Source organism: Maylandia zebra, linkage group LG15 (assembly GCF_041146795.1).
Source record: "Maylandia zebra isolate NMK-2024a linkage group LG15, Mzebra_GT3a, whole genome shotgun sequence".
Taxonomy (NCBI): domain Eukaryota; kingdom Metazoa; phylum Chordata; class Actinopteri; order Cichliformes; family Cichlidae; genus Maylandia; species Maylandia zebra.
The window spans coordinates 37,578,482-37,602,041 of record NC_135181.1 but is presented as its reverse complement, the minus strand read 5'-3'; the positions used below and the strand labels follow the sequence as shown (position 1 = coordinate 37,602,041).

Here is a 23,560-nt window from a genome sequence, read left to right as displayed (position 1 = left end):
CAAGACTTTTATAGTGAGATGAAATGGCCATTCATATTGAGCTGAAGAGAATCTTAGCAACACGGTGGTTTGGCAAATGCCAAAAGAGCAGATGTGTGTGTTTGCAATTGTTTTTAGACTAATGAACTGATTCCCTAAGACAGAGTAACACCTGCTGGAGAGTCAGGCTGTCTTCCACTCACACTTTGTCAGAAATCGGGACTCAGACTCGAGACTTGTTAAAAAGAATTTTAGGGACTGATGAAAAGTTATGTAAAATGTGTACCCATTTCATTTTGCTTCTGAACAGAGCTCAACATGCAAGGATAGCACCTCCACCCATTTTTACGGGAATACAATACACTGTAACTGTCATGATTAGGCACAAGAAACTCAAAACACTGGGTCACCGACCCAGAACCGTGACAGTAACGCTTAGTTATACCAGATTTTATCAGAGATATTGGAGCCAATGTGACTACCCTGAACAGAAACCAGAATGAAATCGATCCATTTGATAAGTGTGAGCTTGCTCAACAGGATGTAGGTCGCTTAGCTCTTTCCTGATAAGAACATTAGAGGAGGTTGTGACTGGACGCTGAAGACATTTATTCACTCGTGACCCTGTTTCTCAGACACCATAAAGAAGGTGCACAAAGAAAATTAGGTATAAAAAAAAAAAGAAAATGTCTAATTTGAATGGAAGGAAGGCATTTTAAATATGTTCTAATGTTATATTAGTGTTTAACACTGATTGTCTAAAAATGACTAAACGATTGTCTTGTCTGTTGTCCAAATAGACCTAAAAATTAATAATTGCTCCTCAATTATTAAAAACTTTTCTTATTTTTATGGAAACCACCGTGACCCTACGTGTGTTTAGGCTTTAGAGAAAGGGAAAACAGGAAAGTTAACACTAATGAGGATTTACTGATGCATGTCCAGTCAGAACGTGCCCTGTTGTAATATTCATACATATAAAGTATGACAGAGAAAAACTCTGTCATGCCATGTGTGACTTTATTGCTGTGCCTATCTCCCATTTTCCTTGCAAAATATACAGAAATGAGGGGTTGCAAGACTTTTGCACAGTCTTACAGATCACGTTCCTAACTTAACTGTTAAATATTCCCATCCTACCAGTTTCAGGGTTTTTTTCTGTTTTATCCTTCTTTGTATGATTATCATGGTATTTATAGTGACTCATTTAATTGGCAGATTGTTGTTAATGCTTTCTTTCTTTCTTTTTTTTTACCAAAAACAGATTATATTCTTTTTTGTTTTTGTTTTTGTCCCTGTCAGCAGAAATGATTATATCCCTGCAATTGCAAGTAAGCCCAAGATTCCCCGTTCACCTGACACAGCAACCAACCAGAACAGTGCTCACCGGGGTAGAGGCCTGGCCCTGGCTCCCCAGTTCTCACAGTCTGAGCCGCAGCAGAGCAGCCGGCCTGTCTCTGCCAGCTCCACAGGAGGAGGCGGGAATGGAAGTAAGCGTATGCTAAGAGCGGGAAATCAACACCAGTCTGGCAGATTTTGGCCCCATCTGGTTACTTCATCTACTCTGCCAACCACTCTAGATGGTGGCCAGCACTGATTTGAATGTTCAGTGACTCTCAGAAAAGAGTTGCTGTAGATGCACTTTAAGCAATAGTATATTGCATTTTTAAAACCGATGCAGATATGTGGCGATTAAAAAATCTGACATATCAGCCCAGATTTTTTTTTTCTTGCAAACACAGGAATCATAACCATATTTCCCTAACATTTATTATCTGTACTTATTTTCCACCCTTAGTAAGATAAGCTGACAAAAAGAATCGGTCAGTTTTTGTTAGCCAATCTGCAGTCCTAACCCTGCAGTGCAATCTGAAACAAATTCCCAACATCAATACTTACAGCATGGTTGAATGGTGTTCCTGTCTTCTCTTTATTACTAAAATGTTTACTTATCGGCTGTTATAAATATCAATACCAGTATACTTGCAGATGGCTGATATCGACCAGTATATCAGCACAACACTACTTATTTGAGTCTTATTGAGCATGCATTTTCAGTTTATGATGGAAAACAGTACTTGGAGATGTGCAAAGCAGCCGGAATTTGTATCTGTATTTGTATTTGTTGAGGAGGGAAAAGCATTTGTATTTTTATTCGAGTAAAATTCAAAATAAGCGTAAAAATCCATTTTTTTTGCGTTACACTTCTAACAAACGTTATAGTGTAAGTATTCTTTAATTATATACATTATAATAATTATGGATATGCAATATTAGTTGATGTTTTACCATAAATCCAGCAATAAACATGTCACAAGGAACGTCATTGAAAAGAAAATAACATAAGAGCCATTGGCTGTTATGTTATTTATGTTATTGCCAGATGGCTCAGCAGCAGCAATACTCTTTTATTCGGTTCCGCAAATCCATGTGGGGAGTTTCAGCTACGTTAATAAGTGACAACTACACAAGGATTGTTTTAACCTTTTAACGATCTTCACAAAAGTTATATACTGCCTCTGGAACTCAGTTAAGGTACAAAAAAAATCCATCCATCCATCCATCTTCTTCTGCTTTATCGGGGCCGGGTCGCGGGGGCAGCAGCCTAAGCAGAGAAGCCCAGACCTCCCTCTCCCCAGTCACCTCCTCCAGCTTAGCCGGAGGAACACCAAGGTGTTCCCAGGGCAGCCGAGAGATATAATCTCTCCAGCGTGTCCTGGGTCTGCCCTGGGACATGCCCGGAACACCTCACCCAGGAGGCGCCCAGGAGGCATCCTTGTCAGATGCCCGAACCACCTCGGCTGGCTCCCTTCAATGTGGAGCAGCAGCGGCTCTACTCTGAGCCCCTCCCGGATGGCTGAACTTCTCACCATCTATCTCTAAGGGAGAGGCCAGCCACCCTTCGGAGGAAGCTCATTTCCGCTGCTTGTATCTGCGATCTCGTTCTTTCGGTCACTACCCACAGCTCGTGGCCATAGGTGAGGGTAGGGACGTAGATCGACTGGTAAATTGAGAGCTTCGCTTTTACACTCGGCTCCCTCTTCACCACAACGGACCGGTGCAGCGTCCGCATCACTGCGGCTGCAGCACCAATCCGTCTGTCGATCTCCGGCTCCCTTCTCCCATCACTCGCGAACAAGAACCCGAGATACTTGAACTCCTCCACTTGGAGCAGGAACTCATCCCCGACCCGGAGTGGGCACTCCACCCTTTTCCGGCTGAGAACCATGGCCTCAGATTTGGAGGTGCAAAAAAATCGATTCAACAAAATCCTGATGCAGTTCACTGTTTTTTGGCTCAGCAGAGCCGTCTCTGTTGCTGTGTGGAGCAGCCTGTGTCACTCACCTCTTCGACACGTCACTCACTCATCCGGTCATGTTCTGCGGTCTCATAAGGAAACTCAGCTTTTTGATTTAAAGTTTTTCCTTGTTTCCGAATACAAATATTTTTTAAAGTATTTGTTCGAAATAATTATTCGTAAAAAACACGTTATTTGTGCCTTATATAAATGATGAAAGCATTAACCGGTGACTGTCATGGAGTTGTAGCACCCCACACAACCAAACATGTAGAGCATTGTGAATTATTTACTGCTTGATTAAATCTCTGCCACACAATCACCAAATATTTGTGTAACATCAGTTTTACATTTCATATATCAACACAACCATGCATGTCAGGAAACTCCTGGGTGTGTGGGTGTTCCCAGGCCTGAAAATCCAGTTTTTCATGCCGTACTTACTTACCAAGACAACAGCAACACAATGGCTAAAGGAAATTAACTGTAAAAATGTTGCACTGGTTCCCAGCAACTTTTGCTTCAGTTCCACTAAGGATATTCACTTGCCACTCTTTCATTTCTTACCAGTCTCTGCCAGAAGTCTCTATATAATAAAATATGCCCCTTTTTTAAGACTTTCCTTATAAATCTGCATTAATGTTTTTCCCGTTATGGCCAGCGACACAAAGTAGTCTGAATCATAAGTCGGCTTATCATGCAGAACGTAACAATGGCTATAAACAAAAAACACAGTAAGCACTTATTGGGAAAATGAAAATTGGGAAAATCTAATTGAGTTAGCTTTTATTGGAGGCACTGCACTGTCAGGCCTGATATTGGGTCCATTTTTATTTGCTGTCAACTTCATGTCTTACACACAGAACTGGAGTCAGCGCAGAGATGATCTGGTGCTCTTAGTTGGCCGATAACATCTCTCCATGCTCTCATGCATCCTAATTGCATTTCATGAGCGATTACCTCCGGCTCTTCCGATGGGTGCCCTTACCACGAAGTTTGTAATGGCACCTATTAGCTACTCAAAGCCACCGCATCCTTCTGTGAGTGTGTTGTACTTCTGAGGTCTGGCGAATATCAGATGTTTGTCACTTAATCACATCTCATCTTGAAGGGCAATAAGCAAACAGACATGCTATATAAAATAACCTGTATTGTATAGTAAGCTTTTTGGCATGTTTCAAGCTATTGTCGGGGGGGGGGGGTGGTTCAGTGATCTGTGTAATAACAAGCACACATTTGAGCAAGATTCCCCTCAGGCTAATGGCTTTTTTGTTTGTTTTGTTTTTTCTAGCATACATATCTGCTGTGACTGAGTGAAAGGCTCCCTTGGGTAAAGAAAAGATGTTTGTGTGGCTTAACAGGCCACCCACTTAGCAAGTAGAGACAAGGATAGGAGTTTCTGCTGAGCCATAATGTTAAGAGCAGAGTTCTTACAATTTTATGATTTCTAATAAGTTTTTATTTTTGCTTAGTTTGGGATTTTTATTTTTAATTCACTTTAGTTTCAGTTGGTTTCCAGAGCCGGTTTGTCCATTTCAGTTCAGTTTTTATTGGTTTTAGTCTTTTTAATTACTGTTGTATGACCGGCAGGTGTCAGAGGAAATATTTAGAGCAATCACAGTAGATAATACAATAAAAACCTTGAACGTTTTGAAAGCAGTTGACTCACAGTCTTTGAGTCTCAGTAAGTGTGTCCATCAAAGCCTCATCAGGCAAGTTGTAACAAAATGATATTAAACTAACAACTAAAACGTCCACTGTGTCCCTTTCATTTTGGTTAACTCAAATAAAGTGTTTATTTTTAGTTAACCATAATAACCTCGGTTACGTGTTTGGAAAATGTCCTAGCCAATTGAGAACCAGAGAAGCTGAAGAAGCAGCACTGTCCTTTTTATTTTTTAAATAGGTCTGGATTAAATCTGTGACAGGAGCTTAACAACTACGTTTTGTATACATTGGTGACAAAGCAGCTTAATTTTGTTCTCATTTTATTGATGAATTAAGTCTGATTGTCCTCCGCTTTCTCTCCCTCTTACCCCCTTTCATCAACCTATCAACCTTTCTTCCTTCCCCTCTCCCTCTGTCTTCAGGCAGGCAATCAAAGAGGAGGTGAGGAGGGAGCTGTCACCACGAGGTAGCACTATCTTCCCAGGAGCATCGGGCTTCCTGTAACATCATCCAACCAGGTTACGATCAGGGTCAAACAGAGACGGTCGAGGCTTAGTGGCAAGAGGAGGAGCAGGACTGGGTGGAACAATGTCTATGATTGTGGTTCTGCATTTAGGGGTTTTTTTTTCTCTCTTTTCGCCCTTCGGCTTCAGCGCAGACTACTTCTGTAACCTGATATGACGTTAGACAATAAACACAACCCACAGTCATGCGACTCTGGGCACCTGACAGTCTCTGTTGGCCCTGAGTTTCTGCAGTTTCTACTCAAGGTGATACAAAATGTGTGCGACACCCTCCAACTACGGCAGAATTTATTTGTAACAAGATTCAGGTGTTTTAACTCCGAAGTCTAGTATCGCTCTGAGTTGGGGCAGAATATGATAACGCTCCTCTCTCTTGCTCTCACTCAATCCTACTTGCTTACTTGGCATGTTCATTACTTGAGTGGGGATTGCCCAAGATGCCTCTTTTTGTGGATAACTTTCATCATTTCGGACATGAGCTCAAGATTTTAGATCAAACACAGCCAGGGCTGTGAGAGGGAGGAGGATTGGAGCTTAAAAATTACAGCAGAGACATTTTTATCTCTTAAACGCGATTGCAAAGAGCAGTACAAGAGCCGGTACTGAAAGTTCTCATCTCGAATTTGTAAATCAATAATCGTCGTGAATTTCACAATGTGCTGTATTGATTTTTAACTATGGTGGAAGATGTCTGTCCACATGAATAAATTATTATACGAGCTGTATTTCAAATGTAAAACATTGCCACAAATGCATAGCTCTTTGTGGCAGCTCCTGTTTCGCAGATGCGAAAAAAGATTGTACAAGAAAGAGCTAGAGCCCTAGTATGACTGTGCATGTTTTTAAATGATATCCAGAACTTTTTACTTTCAACACACAGGTAGCATGTACACTATAATTGAGGGGGGAAAAAACAACTTGAATTTGTGTTAATGTCGTAAATTCAGCTTTAGTTGCTTGTCTATTTGCACCGTTTGCAGGTGTGGTTATGTGTATTTATGGTGAGACATTTCTGTTGCAGTGCATTTTTACTGTTAATATTCTTTCAAGCAGTTATAAATAAATGTGTGACGAGTCAGTAGTTTGCAAAATCACTCCAGTGCTTCTTTTACTTGCCATTTTTTTCTCCATTGCTTTAAATTCAGTTCAGTTTATTTAAACAGCATCAGCTCACAGCAGCAGTCACCTCAATGTGCTTTATTGTGTAAGGTAAAGATGCTACAGTAATAGAGAGAAACCCCAACAATGAGACAGACCCCCTATGAGCAAGCACTTGGTGACAGTGGGAAGGAAAAAAAACCCTTTTAACAGGAAGAAACCTCCAGAGATCTACCATGACTGGTTGAGGGTTAAGGGGAGGCATATGGGGAAATTGCTTCCCATCGGGCTGCTGTTATTGGCAGTCATTTATATCAAACATGTGACTGTAAGAGCTCTTGTGAGTCATTCCTGCCAGACAGTGTTCTGTTGCCTCCTGAGCTGCTGTCCTCTCCAAACCCGATTTTTAAGCCTTGTATCCGTGCCCGTACTTAAGTGAAGTATTGACTGATGGCGTTATTGTTGTCATACACTGTTGTGACGACAGCACAGGGAAGAAGTATGGGAAAACGGTACAATGGGATGGGTCCTTGCCCTCTAGGGAACATGTCATTCCTGCCCCTGAGCTACACAACTTACTAGAGTACATGACAAATAACACAGAATGAAGTCCACTTTTGTCAAGATATTGGCAGGACTTTATTTAATAACACAGATGGTCAGTCCACCTCTGGAATATAAAGGCTGTTGAAAGATAGATTTGGATGGGAATTCCTTACACCCCTTCCATGCTGTCTCCTGAGAGTTGACCGATTCAGCTGCGAATGCTGCCAGCGAGGGGGAGCACAATGCAAGGAAATGGACCGCACATGACAGACTGACGCACTGTCGCTGCCAGGTGTAACCCCGAAAGCTTCACTCCTGCTGGAACCGACCAGCTGCAATTGCAACAGAGTGGAAGCTGCTGCTCCTTATCATAACAAAAGCATGGATTTAAAAAAAAGGGGGGGGGGGGGGGGGGGACTAACAGCTAAGGTTGTTCACAACAGGTTCAGTCATAATAATGAATAGTGTACTTTAAAAAAAAACATATATATATATAGACAAAGTTGTTTTTTTTTAAATTTGTGCTCAAAAAGTCCCACTTCTGCTTCTAAACGGCCCTATATGTCATCAGGATCACCGGCACCCTCTTTAGTTGTGTTTATCAGCAGGGAGCCATGTGCACTGCTGATAAAGGAGTGACGCCAGCCAAGAAGGGACTGCATCCCAGTGTCTCCCCCACCTCCTGCTTCCTCCTGTCCCATTCCTTTGAACTACGATGACCTGGATGACTGAGAACCTTCACAGACCATTCCTTTGAACACATGCGTGAAGTCGAGCCCCGCAGCTGCTCTGCTAAAGACATGAAGCTCTCTGTTCTTGTTGTATTCGATTTATTTGACACAGGATTGGAAGAGATGAGATATTAACAGAAACATTCATACCAAACATTGTAATGTCCAAAGGACAAAGTGTGAATCAAACAGACTAAAAAATGAATTCCTCCTTTTTGTGACATGTTTAACCTTTGGGAAATTCCTGTGAAACCAGTTAAACTTTTGTTATTGTGTATACACAGGATCAAATCCCTGCTGCAGGTTTTCAAGGACGCTTTAAATCTCACTCTCTGATATCTGCAGTCACCCAGAAAGACCTGTCTATTGGTGACTTTAGCATTTCTGGATTTGTGCATGAGGGTCTATTTTTTAAGATTGCAAACAGTATTTGACACACAAAAAAATTTCACCTTCTTAACCTTTCGACAAATCTTTTTCAATGGTTTACTCATTTACCCATTTACAAACACCAATGCCAGATAAGAGGCAGCTCGAGGTGCTGGCCTACCATTGAGAGGGTCTTGAGTTTACGGAGTGTCTTTATCAAGAAGGAGGTAGGCACGGGATTAGTGACTCATACCAGCTGAAAACTACCACTGAGTGTTTTTTCACAGTTTGGCTAGAGTAATAAACCCATCACGCTAAGATTACAGCGAGGCAGAGTCGAGGTGGGGTAAAGCTATAGGCTCAGCTCAATCTTTCACCTTGAAAACAGCAGTTTAAAAGAAATCACGCCAAGTATATAATTAATATCATTCAGTCAGCTTTCTCTTTGGTATGCTTCCGGAGGTCTAAATGAGTCATGTATTTTAACCAAAACAGGAAGTGCATCAGCACTAATATGGTATTAGTGGAAACTTTTGTCAGCAAAATCAGCAAAGCATGGAAAAAACCGTAGAGTGAGACGAATCTGACCTTATTTTAGTGTTTACTGAGCCTAATGAAGTCTGGTTGGCTAAAGGGGAGCCCGGTGTTTACTTGTAGCCATGGCTGAAAGTGGCATTTATAACATGGCTTGGTGACACCTCCTTTGTTCTATCCTTTCTTAGAGAGAAAGGTCCTCAAGTGATGACTTGAGTGCAAAAAAGAAGGAAAGAAAAGAAACAATCTCCTTAGGATACCTTTTTCTTGTCCAGCAGTAAATTCTTTCATGGTGACCGAGGAGCTTGGAGTTGTATTTAAGAGGAAGAAGACATATTTTCCTAAGCATGTTCACTGGTGTTAGTTAGTTGACAAAGTAACGACCAAAGTCCCTCAGGTGTTAAACTTCTTCCCCAAACCCTAAAAAGTACTGGCAGTTTTTTTTTTCCTTTATTTTGTATTAAGAATATCCTTTTCTCATCCACTCAACTTCTCAGGCCTTTCAGCTCAACTCTCTAATTCCTCCATAAGCAGAATTAGACTGAAGTCATAAAGGAGTCGGCAAAGATTTTTGATACCGTCGTTGGTGGTTGTCGACGTGAGGGACAGATATGAAAAGGGATCGTGTTAGAGTTCTTTGATAACTTTCTGTGGATCCATAACTCTATGATGTGATCCACGATTGAAATAAAAAAATATATATATATATGCATTGCAGATTTGATTCTTCTATTTTCATTCTTCAGCTGACAGTCCTTATGTTGTCAGCGAAGTGGCCAGGGGAAAAGATCAGGTACTGTGATGTCCATATCCAACTCACTCGTCTGCAGAACTGCTACAGACTAAATCCACATAAGATAGGGGGGGGGGGGGCTGAAAAAAAAATCAAAACGGAAAAAAACAGCCAGCAGGCAACAGGATGCACATGGCCCCGAGAAGGATGACTGGTTGGATTCAGGAAATGGGGAGAAAAGCAGAGGAAGGAGAGGTTTTGGATCGCAGCTGTGCTCGTATTAAAAAATTCCTGTTTTGAAGCGCAGACAGACATTTTGTTGTTCTTTCTCCAGAAAACGAGGAGGCGGAAACACACGGTTTGCCACAGCGAGGGTTAAGAGCAGCTTTGGTTAAGGCAGCTCTGCAAGCAAGAGTTTCAGCCACTATTTAATTTAATTTAATTTAATCTATTGATTAAACATTTATTTATTTATTTTTTTAGAAAGAGGGGCAATACATATTAATGAACATTTTAACAAATGTAAATATGCCAGATTATAGCCTTGGGCTAATTTCCATCTGCAGACCCTCTGGCAGGTTGGTGTTAAACACAAGTTAGTAAAAACATACAGAGACACTATTTACAGGTCACGTGACAAGGACAAAAACAGTGATCACATTATACTAGAACAAACAATGACAAGGAGAGTGGACACAGAGGACAGTATAGATAACAATAACGGAAACACATCAATTATATTGCACAAACCCCAGTATCGTACATGCCCTCACCATCGTGATATTGCGTTCACCCATTGTAATGATTGATTTGGGATTTTTCCCTTTGTTTCAGAGTAAGTAAGATTTGTGACTCACATTAAAGTTATGCTTTTATCCAAAAAACAAACCTTCCTTGAGAATGGATCAAAGGCATCCCTTGTATGCGATGTCAAAAGAAAAAGGAATTCTTTGTCATACAATGGCTGTCAATGGCCACAGACCTGATTAAAAAAAACTGTGTAGTTTGCTCTGCATTGCCTCATTGACCCCAGCACCTCCTCTGACATCAGTGGACAACCATAAAGCAATATTACAATACTTTAGCAAATCATTGTTGCTCTGTTATTTATTTTGCCCTTCCTAGAGAATAATGTGACAGGCCAAAGATTTATACAGTGGGGCAAAAAAGTATTTAGTCAGCCACCGATTGTGCAAGTTCCCCCACCTAAAATGATGACAGAGGTCAGTAATTTGCACCAGAGGTACACTTCAACTGTGAGAGACAGAATGTGAAAAAAAAAATCCATGAATCCACATGGTAGGATTTGTAAAGAATTTATTGGTAAATCAGGGTGGAAAATAAGTATTTGGTCAATAACAAAAATACAACTCAATACTTTGTAACATAACCTTTGTTGGCAATAACAGAGGTCAAACGTTTACTATAGGTCTTTACCAGGTTTGCACACACAGTAGCTGGTATTTTGGCCCATTCCTCCATGCAGATCTTCTCGAGAGCAGTGATGTTTTGGGGCTGTCGCCGAGCAACGCGGACTTTCAACTCCCGCCACAGATTTTCTATGGGGTTGAGGTCTGGAGACTGGCTAGGCCACTCCAGGACTTTCAAATGCTTCTTACGGAGCCACTCCTTTGTTGCCCGGGCGGTGTGTTTTGGATCATTGTCATGTTGGAAGACCCAGCCTCGTTTCATCTTCAAAGTTCTCACTGATGGAAGGAGGTTTTGGCTCAAAATCTCACGATACATGGCCCCATTCATTCTGTCCTTAACACGGATCAGTCGTCCTGTCCCCTTGGCAGAAAAACAGCCCCATAGCATGATGTTTCCACCCCCACGCTTCACAGTAGGTATGGTGTTCTTGGGATGCAACTCAGTATTCTTCTTCCTCCAAACACGACGAGTTGAGTTTATACCAAAAAGTTCTACTTTGGTTTCATCTGACCACATGACATTCTCCCAATCCTCTGCTGTATCATCCATGTGCTCTCTGGCAAACTTCAGACGGGCCTGGACATGCACTGGCTTCAGCAGCGGAACACGTCTGGCACTGCGGGATTTGATTCCCTGCCGTTGTAGTGTGTTACTGATGGTGACCTTTGTTACTTTGGTCCCAGCTCTCTGCAGGTCATTCACCAGGTCCCCCCGTGTGGTTCTGGGATCTTTGCTCACCGTTCTCATGATCATTTTGACCCCACGGGATGAGATCTTGCGTGGAGCCCCAGATCGAGGGAGATTATCAGTGGTCTTGTATGTCTTCCATTTTCTGATGATTGCTCCCACAGTTGATTTTTTCACACCAAGCTGCTTGCCTATTGTAGATTCACTCTTCCCAGTCTGGTGCAGGTCTACAATACTTTTCCTGGTGTCCTTCGAAAGCTCTTTGGTCTTGGCCATGGCGGCGTTTGGAGTCTGACTGTTTGAGGCTGTGGACAGGTGTCTTTTATACAGATGATGAGTTCAAACAGGTGCCATTCATACAGGTAACGAGTGGGGGACAGAAAAGCTTCTTACAGAAGACGTTACAGGTCTGTGAGAGCCAGAGATTTTCCTTGTTTGAGGTGACCAAATACTTATTTTCCACCCTGATTTACGAATAAATTCTTTACAAATCCTACCATGTGAATTCATGGATTTTTTTTTCATATTCTGTCTCTCACAGTTGAAGTGTACCTCTGGTGCAAATTACTGACCTCTGTCATCATTTTAAGTGGGGGGAACTTGCACATCGGTGGCTGACTAAATACTTTTTTGCCCCACTGTATACACCTGAAATAATCGATTTTAAAGTGGGAATGCTTAAAAAAAAGCCTTTTCTGCTTATACAAAAAAATCCCATCCACACTATCCCACAGAAAAGAGATGTACACTAAGAAGTGAGAGGGTTGTTTTTTTGGAGAGTAAATCAGATTTAATCATACGGCAAGTAAAGAAACGCTTACTTAAAAGGTAAAAGTTCAAACGTGTGGGATATCTAATCAATTATTAACAGTAATTCACAGTTTAGAATAAATAATTTGGGATAACCAGCTGCTTTCGGCCACATCACAATGCAAAAATACTGAGGACAGAGTGTATCACTTGCTTTTTTCTTCTGTAGTGGCTACAGCCATAGAAAAGAACAAGAATATCAGTAAAAAAAAACACACTGAACCTAAACTAATGGGGCTTAGTGTCAGATTTACTTAAAAATAGTCTGATAACTGATATCTTGGGAGTTTCATTAGATTAACGCAAGTGGAGGTTGGACCTTAACAACTGAGTTCTCTGGCTGTTCAAAAGACTGTAAAAATGAGGAGAAATGAGGAAGACTTCCTGTAATGTAATATCGCTGATTGATTCTTATTTGCAAACATTTCTACAGGACTTACACCGGATGTTAACAAAAACACTGGTTCCAACAATTATATTCAAATACCTGCCTTAAAAAAACAAAGGAATTCTTTCTTCTTTCAGCTGTGTGACATTTCATGGGACTTATGTATTGTACTTGACTTCAATCTACTGCATTTATCTGACAAAGTTAATGGTTACTATTCTGTATAGAGGGCTTATGTTGCTATAGCACGCCGCGGTCTTTATAGGGCATGAGGTACAAACAAGTGGAATATGAAAATGCAGAGGAGAGCAAAGCGCGAGCTACCACTTTATGTTTCTTTAGATAAATAATCCAAACTATATATACAGTTTAGTTGGATAAATCTTTCTTGTTACAAAAGATATGGGTCTTCCTTCCTCCTCCATAACTGTCTCTGTGGTCTTCCTCTTTTCTTCCTGCCTGACAGCTCCATATTCAACATATCCATGTCCAACCGCCAGCCTAATTTTGTCTCCAAGCCTCTCAACCTGAGCTGTCCCTCTGATGTACTCGTTTCTACTGTTGTGAGTCGTGAGTGATCAGGAAAGGGACAATATAAACCCTCACACGATTCCTCAAAAGCATTCATCATAGCATTGCTACCCTCTCTTTTAGTCTTGCTGCTATCTCTCTGTCGCCATGTCATTCCTCTTCTCTCCAGTGCATACATCTACCTCTCCAGACTTTCTCCAGATACCACATTTCCCTATCGCATGCTTTCCATAGCGCCACAAAGACACCATGCAGCTCCTCTTGACTTATTTATGCTTCTACATCCACATTCTCAAAGCCAACATTGCATCTGTGGACCTCTTTCTCAGCTTATAGCCATATTGCTCCTCACTGATGATCACCTCTCTTCTTATCCTAGCTTTAGCAACCCTTTCCCATAACGTGATGGCATGGATCATAAGTTTCATCCCCCTGTAGTCGACTACAGCTCTGTACATGATCCTTGCTCTTGAAAGTCGCCCACAGGCTTCTTCTCCATTCCTCAGGAATCCACAATTTTGTTGAATATTGGTGAAAAACTCCTCTGCCTTCTCTCCATACCCTCACAGATATGTGATCAGGACAAGCCACCTTTCCACTCTTCATCCGCCTCATACAGACGACATACGTCTACGTAAGTAAATAAAATGACAAGAAGTTCAATATTTGCTTTGTCGCAGGTTTAAGGGTAGTCGGCTGATGATTAATTGGCCTGTCGTGGACACTATGCATCCCTCTCTGTTCATTCATTAACTGTTGTGTGTGTAGTCTAGGCTACGTAACGGCGGCTGAGCTTTTAAAGGCGGATCTCTGCGCCTGAGCGCACTCTCCGAGGCGCAGACCATACAGCGCACATTCGCACCACAGTCCCTGAAAACCTTTAAACTCTCTCTTAAACGGGACGCTTGATGCTTTAAGACTGTTTCGATGGAAAGGAATATTTAGCTTTTTTCCAAGAAGCGGAAATTACATAAAGCAAAGTCATTCTACCTTTAAAAAAAACAACAACAACAAAAACACTCAAAACTAATCGATCATCGCCGGCACATCATCACAAAGAATCTGACGCACAAGGAAAAATGTAAGTGGCGTATTTTATTAAAAGATTTAATTACGGATAGTTTATCCTCTCTTTTTTTTTCGTCTGATCTGACCGTAACCTCTTTTTCACTTATTTCAACTGATTTTCTGTATCTTTAAAGTCTATTAGAAAGTAGGCTTGTCAGATAAGTAAAAAAGAAAAAAGAAAGAAAAAGGAAAAGACAAGGAGAAAGCAACAATTGAACGTTGAGAATTAGCTTTTGAAATAACCAAACAAAGAAAAACCACAATATTTAGTGAGAAGCAAAATGAATCGATCTCTTATAGAGTTTTAAGGACTTAACCACATTATTATTGTTATTATTATTACTGATGTTGTTGAGAACAAATACACCTGTCTGTAACTTGTAGCTGTATGTCCACTGTGTGGCTTCAGGAGGGACTTTGTTTGAGGATGGGGATGGGGGGAGATAGTGATCTTCAGAAGTAGAGGGGCCCATGCAGGAATAGAGGAGTGTCTTATTGATCATGAATGCAATAAAGAGCCATATAGCCTGGCATAGAAGAAAATCTGAAGTACAATCCATGTTTTTAAAATCCACAGACAGCACAGATGCTGGTTAAATAAGTCGTATTTCATGACTATTCTTCTATAGAAAGTTATATATCTATGGTGGGCGTTTTTTTTCTCTAGAAACATGGTAATAGTGAAGGCTCTATAGGTTGTGTAATCTATAAATGACGTTTCAAGTGAAAATTGTCCAGGTGTCATAGGACTTTCCCAACTACATTTTAGGCCATACACAAAACTACAAATGAATCTCTGGAGACGTGTGGGTATGCTGACAATCCGTATGTCTTTTCTCTGTCTATACAGCAACATGTTTGTTATGTAGGTACCCTCCGAGGGTGTTGTGTTATAGTTTTGATGATTTTCGCCCTTATGTGTTTTTTTCTTAAATTTTCTTTAAATAATTAATCCTAAATGAACATTTGTCACTTTGCAATACACAAATCTCTGCAAAAATAAATAAATAAGCTCTCATTGTTTGATATAAAGACCTGGAGGTAATCTTTGTATACACTGCACACATATGCCTTTCACTAACAATGTTTATATAATCAACTTTCCCTCTATTACAAGGTATAATGTTGCCGTGTCTAACTGGAATCCCATGATTTTTATCTTCCCCCAGGAAGAATAGCAGAGATCGTTGGAGAGTGTACAAGAGGGTGAGTGTCATGTTTCTCCTAGCCGTGGTTGCATTGGCCGTCCAGAGAGGGAGCATCAGCTTCGAGCTGGAGAGGCACGCTCGTTTGGATGCTGCTCAGGAAGCAGGATCTGGAGCTGACTCATACCTGCAGATAAAAAGTTTCTGGAAGTCTGGCAGCTACCAGTCAAAGCCAAAAGCTCCAACCACCACAGAGAAGCCCAGAATCCCTGAGGACGGCAGGCCCACAACTTGGGATGTAAAGAGTTCCAACTGTAGCGCCAATGTCAACTTTTCTAAACACGAGTGGTTCAAGAACCTCGAGGACAGTTTCAAGCAGTTTTTGCTTTATCGGCATTGCAGATATTTCCCCATGACCCTCAACCACCCTGAGAAGTGCACAGGGGAGGTGTATCTGCTGATGGTGATTAAATCAGTGGCCACTCAGTATGACCGCAGGGAGGTCATCCGAAAAACATGGGGCAGAGAGCAGGTGGTGGACGGCAAAAGGATAAAGACCCTCTTTCTTCTTGGTAAGTCCTCCAATGAGGCAGAAAGGGCAAATCATCAGAAACTTGTGGAGTATGAAGACCAGATTTACAACGATATTCTTCAGTGGGACTTCTTAGATAGCTTCTTCAACCTGACTCTCAAGGAGACCCATTTCCTCAAGTGGTTCCATACTTACTGCTACAACGTGCAATATGTCTTCAAGGGGGATGATGACGTCTTTGTCAGCGTGAAAAATATTTTTGAATACCTGGAAAACAGCAGACACAGAAAGAACCTGTTTGTTGGGGATGTGATTTTCAAAGCGAAGCCTATTCGTAAAAAGGACAACAAATATCACATCCCCCAGGCTTTGTATAACAAGACGCACTACCCTCCATACGCAGGTGGAGGCGGTTTTCTAATGGATGGAAGTCTCGTGAGTAGGCTTCACTGGGCCGCAGACACGCTGGAGCTTTACCCCATCGACGATGTCTTCTTGGGCATGTGCCTGGAGGTACTTCAGGTCACGCCTGTCAAACACAACGCCTTTAAGACGTTTGGCTTGGTGAAAAATAAGAACAGCAAGTTGAACCGAGAACCTTGTTTTTTTAAGAACATGATTGTGGTGCACAAGCTGCTCCCGTCGGACCTCCAGCACATGTGGAATCTGGTCAACAGCGAACTAGTCTGTTCACAAAAGGTGGAGCTCCTATAGCTTGGCGAGAACACCGGGTGAACAGCGGCACCGAGCGAGCTCAGCCTTGCCTCGGTGACTGCTATGAGGAAGTGCATCGCACTGTAAGGCAGGAGCCAAACTTCCTGGTATAGTTTATCAGAAGCTGTATGTGGAGTGAAACCAGGACAATATTTGAATTTTCTGTTTGTGAGCAGTTGTGCAATTTCTTGAAGAGGATTATCAAAAGTAAATTATACAGAGCTTATTTTATTTTTTATTATTTTTTTAAGTTCAATTAGAATTGTGTGCTTACGTTGGCATTTTTAAGGACCAACCCCCGTCGGCACACAGATTCAGAGAAAACCAAACTGTGCTGCTAAATCAATGGGCATACTAAGTTGATTAAGTTGTCATTAAGTTGGTGGGTATTTTATTCTCTTGTGTCTTTTTAAAAAAAAAAATAATGACAGAGACTTATTCCTCTTTATCCTTCCGACATGATCTAGAATTGTCCCGACACAGAACCCAAGTCTTGGGTTCTGTGTCATGAATCACAACATCACCAAATCACACTGAACCCACTAATGTGAAAACAATTAATTGTGGTGGTGAACAAAATCCCAAATGCCTTTTATTTTATATATTATGTCTTATTTTGGATTAATCGTGGGAAATCATGTTTTCTTGGGTGAATATCAAAAATATAGAGGCAGCTAGTATTAGTGGGACGCCCTAGCAGCCAGGGTACAGCCTGCAGTTATGCTAGCAGTCTTCAAAGTGTTGCACATTGCATTCATGTGGACAAGGATGTCATGCAGAGAAACAAACAACTCTCTCTACCTCAATGATTTGGACAAAAACTCTTTTGTCTTTGATCACGTTTGGTCACTATATCATGTCAATTCCTTCCTATGCAGTACCTGCTCCTAAAGTAAGATTGATACTGTCTGTACTGTTGAATTCCCTACACTCGCTGACTTGATCTGGAGCTCTTTTACATATATGCTAACTATCTGGGGGGGAAAACGACTTGTTACATACATGTTTTCTTTTGATTTGAATGTGCTGATATACTTGACGTGAATTTGGTTGAGGGGTTTACAATGACACTGTGAACTTAAATTCTTGCTGGTACGACCATTATGACATGTTAATTTAATCGTCTCCCGAGAAAAGGGGGGGCTTGCCTTTTACTTTTAACTTAAGGCAACGGACGATAAAGGAATGTAAATGACCGATTGTGGTTGGTGGTGGTTGTGTCTGCATAATGTAAATATACGTAAAAATCGTCATGTACAGAGAATGCCATCTGTAAATAAATATCATGACAATTGACACTGTGTTTGACTTTATCTACATCAAATGTCTGAAAATAAGATAAATCCAACAACAGTGGATTGATCTTCCCAAAGAAACTACGTGGAAGTAAAAACCAAGGAATTGTGGTATACTTTAACAGATAGACGTTCAATGTGCCTACAGTAGAGAATTCTCGCTTGGGAGGGGAGTTGGGATTAAGGGCCGATCCAAAGATATGCTCAATAAAAATTAATAAATGTGTGAAAGATAAAGTGCTTAAAAATGGCATAAAATATATAGTATTCTGTGCCAAAGCTCAAAGCTCTTGAAGTAGTAAGTTAGACTAAAAAAACCTACATGAATCCCAATCCATTTCTACTAGCGTAATATGTGTGCTGTATAATCCAGCAGGTTGGATTATAGCCTGTTAAAAAACGACTTTTAGCTGCTCCCTTGATGACACGGGTGTGCCACTGCAGGTAACACCCTGCCTATCTGATTTGGCAGATTCCTACGCAGGATGCTTTTCCTGATGCAACCCCCAAAGGATCTATCTTTGACAGAAGGTGGAAAGGATCTCAAAAAACTACAAACACTTCAGGTTTTCACTGAACTTTGTGCCCCTTTTTCCTCTTTTGTATTTGTCTTCAGAAATGCGCTGGCTACTTGTGGCATTTCCCACTTTTTCTGTCACGTGTCACACCGCAGTGAACCTATCTCACAAAAAGATAACGAGGGCATCGCAAAAGGAAACAAATACCCCCTTGTTTTCCACAATCTCTTTCAGGACAACAGAAGCCATGTAGAAATGGAATTTGCCTTCTCTGTATTGTATTTCACCAGGACACACTCACCGGCACAAAAACCATAGCTTAAGTTTTATCTCTTTCCCCTTTGTTAAACAGAGTGATCGGAAGTCAAACCCACAAAGGATCGGAACCGAAATCTCCCCATTGTGAATTTGCTCTATCGGTGTGTTTTATTGAGTATGAGCTGACAATAGGACTGAGCAATAGCTGAGTTTTAATTTTCCACACTGCATATAGCGAACAGGGAGTGACAACTAGTTTACACAGAGGTCAGTAAATAGTGACTGTACTGCAATGTACAATGGAAATGGTGAGAGTCAAAGGTATCTCCTCTGCCTTAATTGTGTTCCTATTTTTCAGCTGTTAAACCGTCCCAAACGCAAGCACCCAAGCAAGTAAAACAGCCACAGCAGAGCAACCAATTCTTACTTCACTACCTTTGTAACCTCTACACTGAGAGGAACGCTAAAGGAAGTAAACATTCATGAAACCCAGTACGCTCTGCTGAACTTCCAACACACATTCCGAGATTTTCCCAACCAAAGTGACAAGAAAAGAAAACACAGGCTTATCAACTACTGGCCGACATTTACTTTAATCTAAAGTGAATTTCTCACCACGGTGACTGTTATCACTGTGTGGGAAACTAGTGCTGTATGGTCAGTCCACAGCCAGTTTCCCAACCAGCCTGTAGACCAGGAGCCGAATATTTGCTAACACTAATTGGAGGAAGCTTTTGATGTCAGCGTGGCCAATGGGTGAGGTGGACAGGGATGCAAACCTTCACACCAACCCTCTATTTTCTTCAAAGACCTTTACAGCAGCAGCACTGACATAACAAAAGATGGGAATGTCTTTGCATAGACTTAGATTAAGAGCCGTCTACAGGCTGAGAAGTTGGAAATAAACTGCATATTTGTTTGTCACTGGCCCAAGACAGAAAATCACACTGCTATGTAACAGTATCCCAGTGTTTATTAATCGAAACTGCTATCCAGCATACCAGTGAGTCAGATATGTAAACTGATGTATCCTTGGCACACACAGAAACTGTTTGCACTCAGGCATGAGAGCAGATACAGATATCATGGTGCTGATCAGTCAGTGTCACTATTATTGTTCCACAGTAGTGCCCTATAAACCCTGTTACAGAGACTTTTTACATTTTTCCTGTAAGACATGACACCGGAGGTGATCCCAGTGTGTAAAAGCAGCAGTAAAACTTTACAGAGTCATCGTAATACCCACAAATGAAAAACCAAGCACATTTTTTTTCAGTATTACAAGCATCCAGGAAATGTAAAAATGATACTATTGTAGTGAAAAAGTCATAGATGTTTGTAGGGTAGTACTGTGGAACACTATTGATACTGGGTTAGGATTGGGGTAGGCTAGGATTTGGCTTGTAATCCTCCTGTATTTCTTAACTTTTTGGTGTAGTATGAATGGCAGTTGGGGAGGTGTTTGTCAATAGAAAAAGCTGTCCAACTTATGAAAATGTAATTTAAAGTTCAAATTCTATTCACTCCTTCACATTTCCCAAAGCCTTCCGGTGGGCCAGATTGAAGCCTTTGCCTGGCCGATTCTGGTCCCTGGGCCTAATATTTGAGATAACTACTATAGACATTAAGACAAAAAACACTATACAAAAACAATAAAGTTAATAAAGCTTGTACCTTTTCTTTCAAAAATATGTGTTTTGGATGGATAAAGTGGCATACAAAAACCCCCACAATCTTTACAATCATTATCTGTGCTGTACGTAAGTGCTGTACATAAGTGAAGAGAACTAGAGTGAGATTATTTAGATTAGCTGATTATCAGATGAGATAACACTCAGTGTTTATTTATGTGTCTTCTTGTCTGTCCACATAAGCTTTCAACAGAGTCCTGAAACAGAAAAGAAAGCACGGCAGTCACTGCAGACGACCGTCACAAGGCCACAGAGAAACGCTAGCGTGACCTCTGTCAGTGTTGAAGGCAGGGAGGGGTTGGGGGTGGTACAACAAACCTCTCAATGGAGGTATTCAGTGGTGCCATCATCAGTGCCTCCTGCCCAGGAACCTACAGGAACAAAGATCCCTGTTCAGCTGGGAGAGCCATCTGATGGCAGCATGGCGCTGTCTCCTGTCTGCTGGTGTCACTGACAAAAGACACGCCTGCCACAGGAACTCCGAGTCAGGTCGCACCGAGTCCTCTTACATGTGAACAATCAGAGATCAGAGTTACAGTAACAGCCCGTCCTTTATAGAAGTGCTGTTTGCTGATAGTTTTTGTCACCTACTTGCCTGGATTACATAACTTTTTTGCTTCTTAAGATGACTTTTTTTTTTTTTAGCATTTTTGCCTTTATGTGATAATTGATCATTGAAGATACACAAGATGATGGGGAGAGAGAAAATAGAACGATTATATTATATGTGTTAGAACCTCTTCTGCCCTTAACAAAAATACATTTTTAATGTCACTCACACCTTTTGCCTTTTAGATAAATAAAGCATACACAGGAGTCACTTTGCTAAACTCTGACTGCAGCTTCTGGCTTGTGACAGGAATGCTGTTTGTGTTGTTTGCTCAAAGTGGTTTAACATCATTCATGAGATTTGTTTGACATAGGCTAACTGTCTCACTGTTTGAATACAAGCAATCACTTTTTGTGCCTAACCCCTGGGTCAGTTTCGAAGCTGGCTGCTGTATTTTATGATTTTGGCAATCTGCATAAAGAACTGCTTTCTATCAGACATCCATTACATCTGTGGTAAAGCGTGTTAAGACGAGTTGATTCGTACTGAGTGCAAATCTCTCAGGCTTATTTGCGCCTCAGTTTCAGTCGGCTTGCCCTCTAGCGGCACCATGTGGTTGACTTATTTAGTACAGCAGTATCTCAACATGTATTCAAAGCACTCGTGATCCTCAGACAAAATAATCCCCTTCTTGTCTAATCTTTGGAATCTTTTTATGGTGTTTTATTTTAATATCAGAGCCTGCTATTCCCATAGTGCTTGTTGTCCACTTTGTATGTGGTAAAATAAACCGCAAGTGTTCCCAACAAAGCTCTTTATCCTCTCCAGGATACTTGAGGGTGCATGGGAGTTTGCCCAACCAGTCTACATGTGTTTTGTGGACTTGGAGAAGGCATTCGACCGTGTCCCTCGGGGTGTCCTGTGGGAGGTGTTGCGGGAATATGGGGTGTCTGGCCCATTGCTACGGGCCATTCGATCCCTATACAACCGTTGCAAGAGCTTGGTTCGCATTGCCGGCAATAAGTCGGACTCGTTCCCGGTGGGTGATGGGCTCCGCCAGGGCTGCCCTTTGTCTCCGGTTCTGTTCATAATTTTTATGGACAGGATTTCTAGGCGCAGCCAAGTGGCGGAGGGCTTTCGCTTTGGTGGCCTCAGAATCTCATCTCTGATTTTTGCAGATGATGTGGTTCTGTTGGCTCCATCGGGTGAGGGCCTCCAGCTTGCACTGGAACGGTTCGCAGCCGAGTGTGAAGCAGCGGGAATGAGGATCAGCACCTCCAAATCTGAGGCCATGGTTCTCAGCCGGAAAAGGGTGGAGTGCCCACTCCGGGTCAGGGATGAGTTCCTGCCCCAAGTGGAGGAGTTCAAGTATCTCGGGGTCTTGTTCGCGAGTGATGGGAGAAGGGAGCCGGAGATCGACAGACGGATTGGGGCTGCAGCTGCAGTGATGCGGACGCTGCACCGGTCCGTCGTGGTGAAGAGGGAGCTGAGTGTAAAAGCGAAGCTCTCAATTTACCGGTCGATCTACGTCCCTACCCTCACCTATGGCCACGAGCTGTGGGTAGTGACCGAAAGAACGAGATCGCAGATACAAGCGGCAGAAATGAGCTTCCTCCGAAGGGTGGCTGGCCTCTCCCTTAGAGATAGGGTGAGAAGTTCGGCCATCCGGGAGGGGCTCAGAGTAGAGCAGCTGCTGCTCCACATCGAAAGGAGCCAGCTGAGGTGGTTCGGGCATCTGACAAGGATGCCCCCTGGGCGCCTCCTGGGTAAGGTGTTCCAGGCATGTCCCACCGGGAGGAGGCCCCGGGGCAGACCCAGGACACGCTGGAGAGATTATATCTCTTGGCTGGCCTGGGAACGCCTTGGTGTTCCCCCGGATAAGCTGGAGGAGGTGGCTGGGGAGAGGGAGGTCTGGGCCTCTTTGCTTAGGCTGCTGCCCCCGCGACCCGGCCCCGGACAAAGCGGATGAGGATGGATGGATGGTGTTCCCAACAAGCATTTTATTGACTTTTAGAGCTACCTTTGGCTGCTCCCTGATTCAGAAGGGAGGTTGCCACAGCCACAGGTGTATTTGATTTAATTTGAAAGAATGTCACAGTTCAAGTCTTTCGATACATTTTTCACAGGTATCAAGTGTGTAAAGATAACAATAAGAGTTTTTGTATCCTGAGGGACAGGTATCCACGTTTTAATTCCCTTGCTCCGTGCTTAAAGCAGCAGAGTTCATACTCGCAGGTCATTAGGAGACAAACATTTATTAAGTAACTTGGCCCCAGTGTGTTCAGTTTGTATGCTCTGTTGTGTTGTATTATTAAAGAAAGAAATCCTGTTTAAACAAATCTGCTTTTATGAGATGAAATCTTTAACGCTTAACTTTCATGACGATTAGCAAACTTTGCTTTGGAGCCTGAATGACTTTTAAGAGCTGAGAGGATAATCTAGTGACACTGTGTCATCATGCG

The 23,560-nt window shown here is 42.0% G+C and overlaps 2 protein-coding genes across 5 annotated transcripts in view; both read left to right on the top strand.

The window, feature by feature from the left end:
• armc9 (armadillo repeat containing 9) overlaps nucleotides 1-6,563 on the top strand; it is a 31,510-nt gene extending 24,947 nt beyond the window's left edge. For 3 of the 4 annotated variants that reach the window (XM_024805206.2, XM_024805208.2, XM_024805205.2), the window contains 2 exons: nucleotides 1,282-1,469; nucleotides 5,368-6,563. In XM_024805206.2, coding sequence (XP_024660974.1) covers nucleotides 1,282-1,469; nucleotides 5,368-5,390 — 211 coding nt within the window. In that variant the 3' untranslated portion in view covers nucleotides 5,391-6,563. The remainder of the gene's footprint in view (nucleotides 1-1,281; nucleotides 1,470-5,367) is intronic. The other variant, XM_024805207.2, reaches the window with a different exon arrangement.
• Nucleotides 6,564-14,169: 7,606 nt separating this feature from the next.
• Nucleotides 14,170-18,082, top strand: b3gnt7 (UDP-GlcNAc:betaGal beta-1,3-N-acetylglucosaminyltransferase 7). Its single transcript, XM_004561987.3, has 2 exons — nucleotides 14,170-14,408; nucleotides 15,565-18,082. Coding segments are annotated over exons 1-2 (1,224 nt in total). The 5' UTR covers nucleotides 14,170-14,406; the 3' UTR covers nucleotides 16,787-18,082.
• The last annotated feature ends 5,478 nt before the right edge of the window (nucleotides 18,083-23,560 follow it).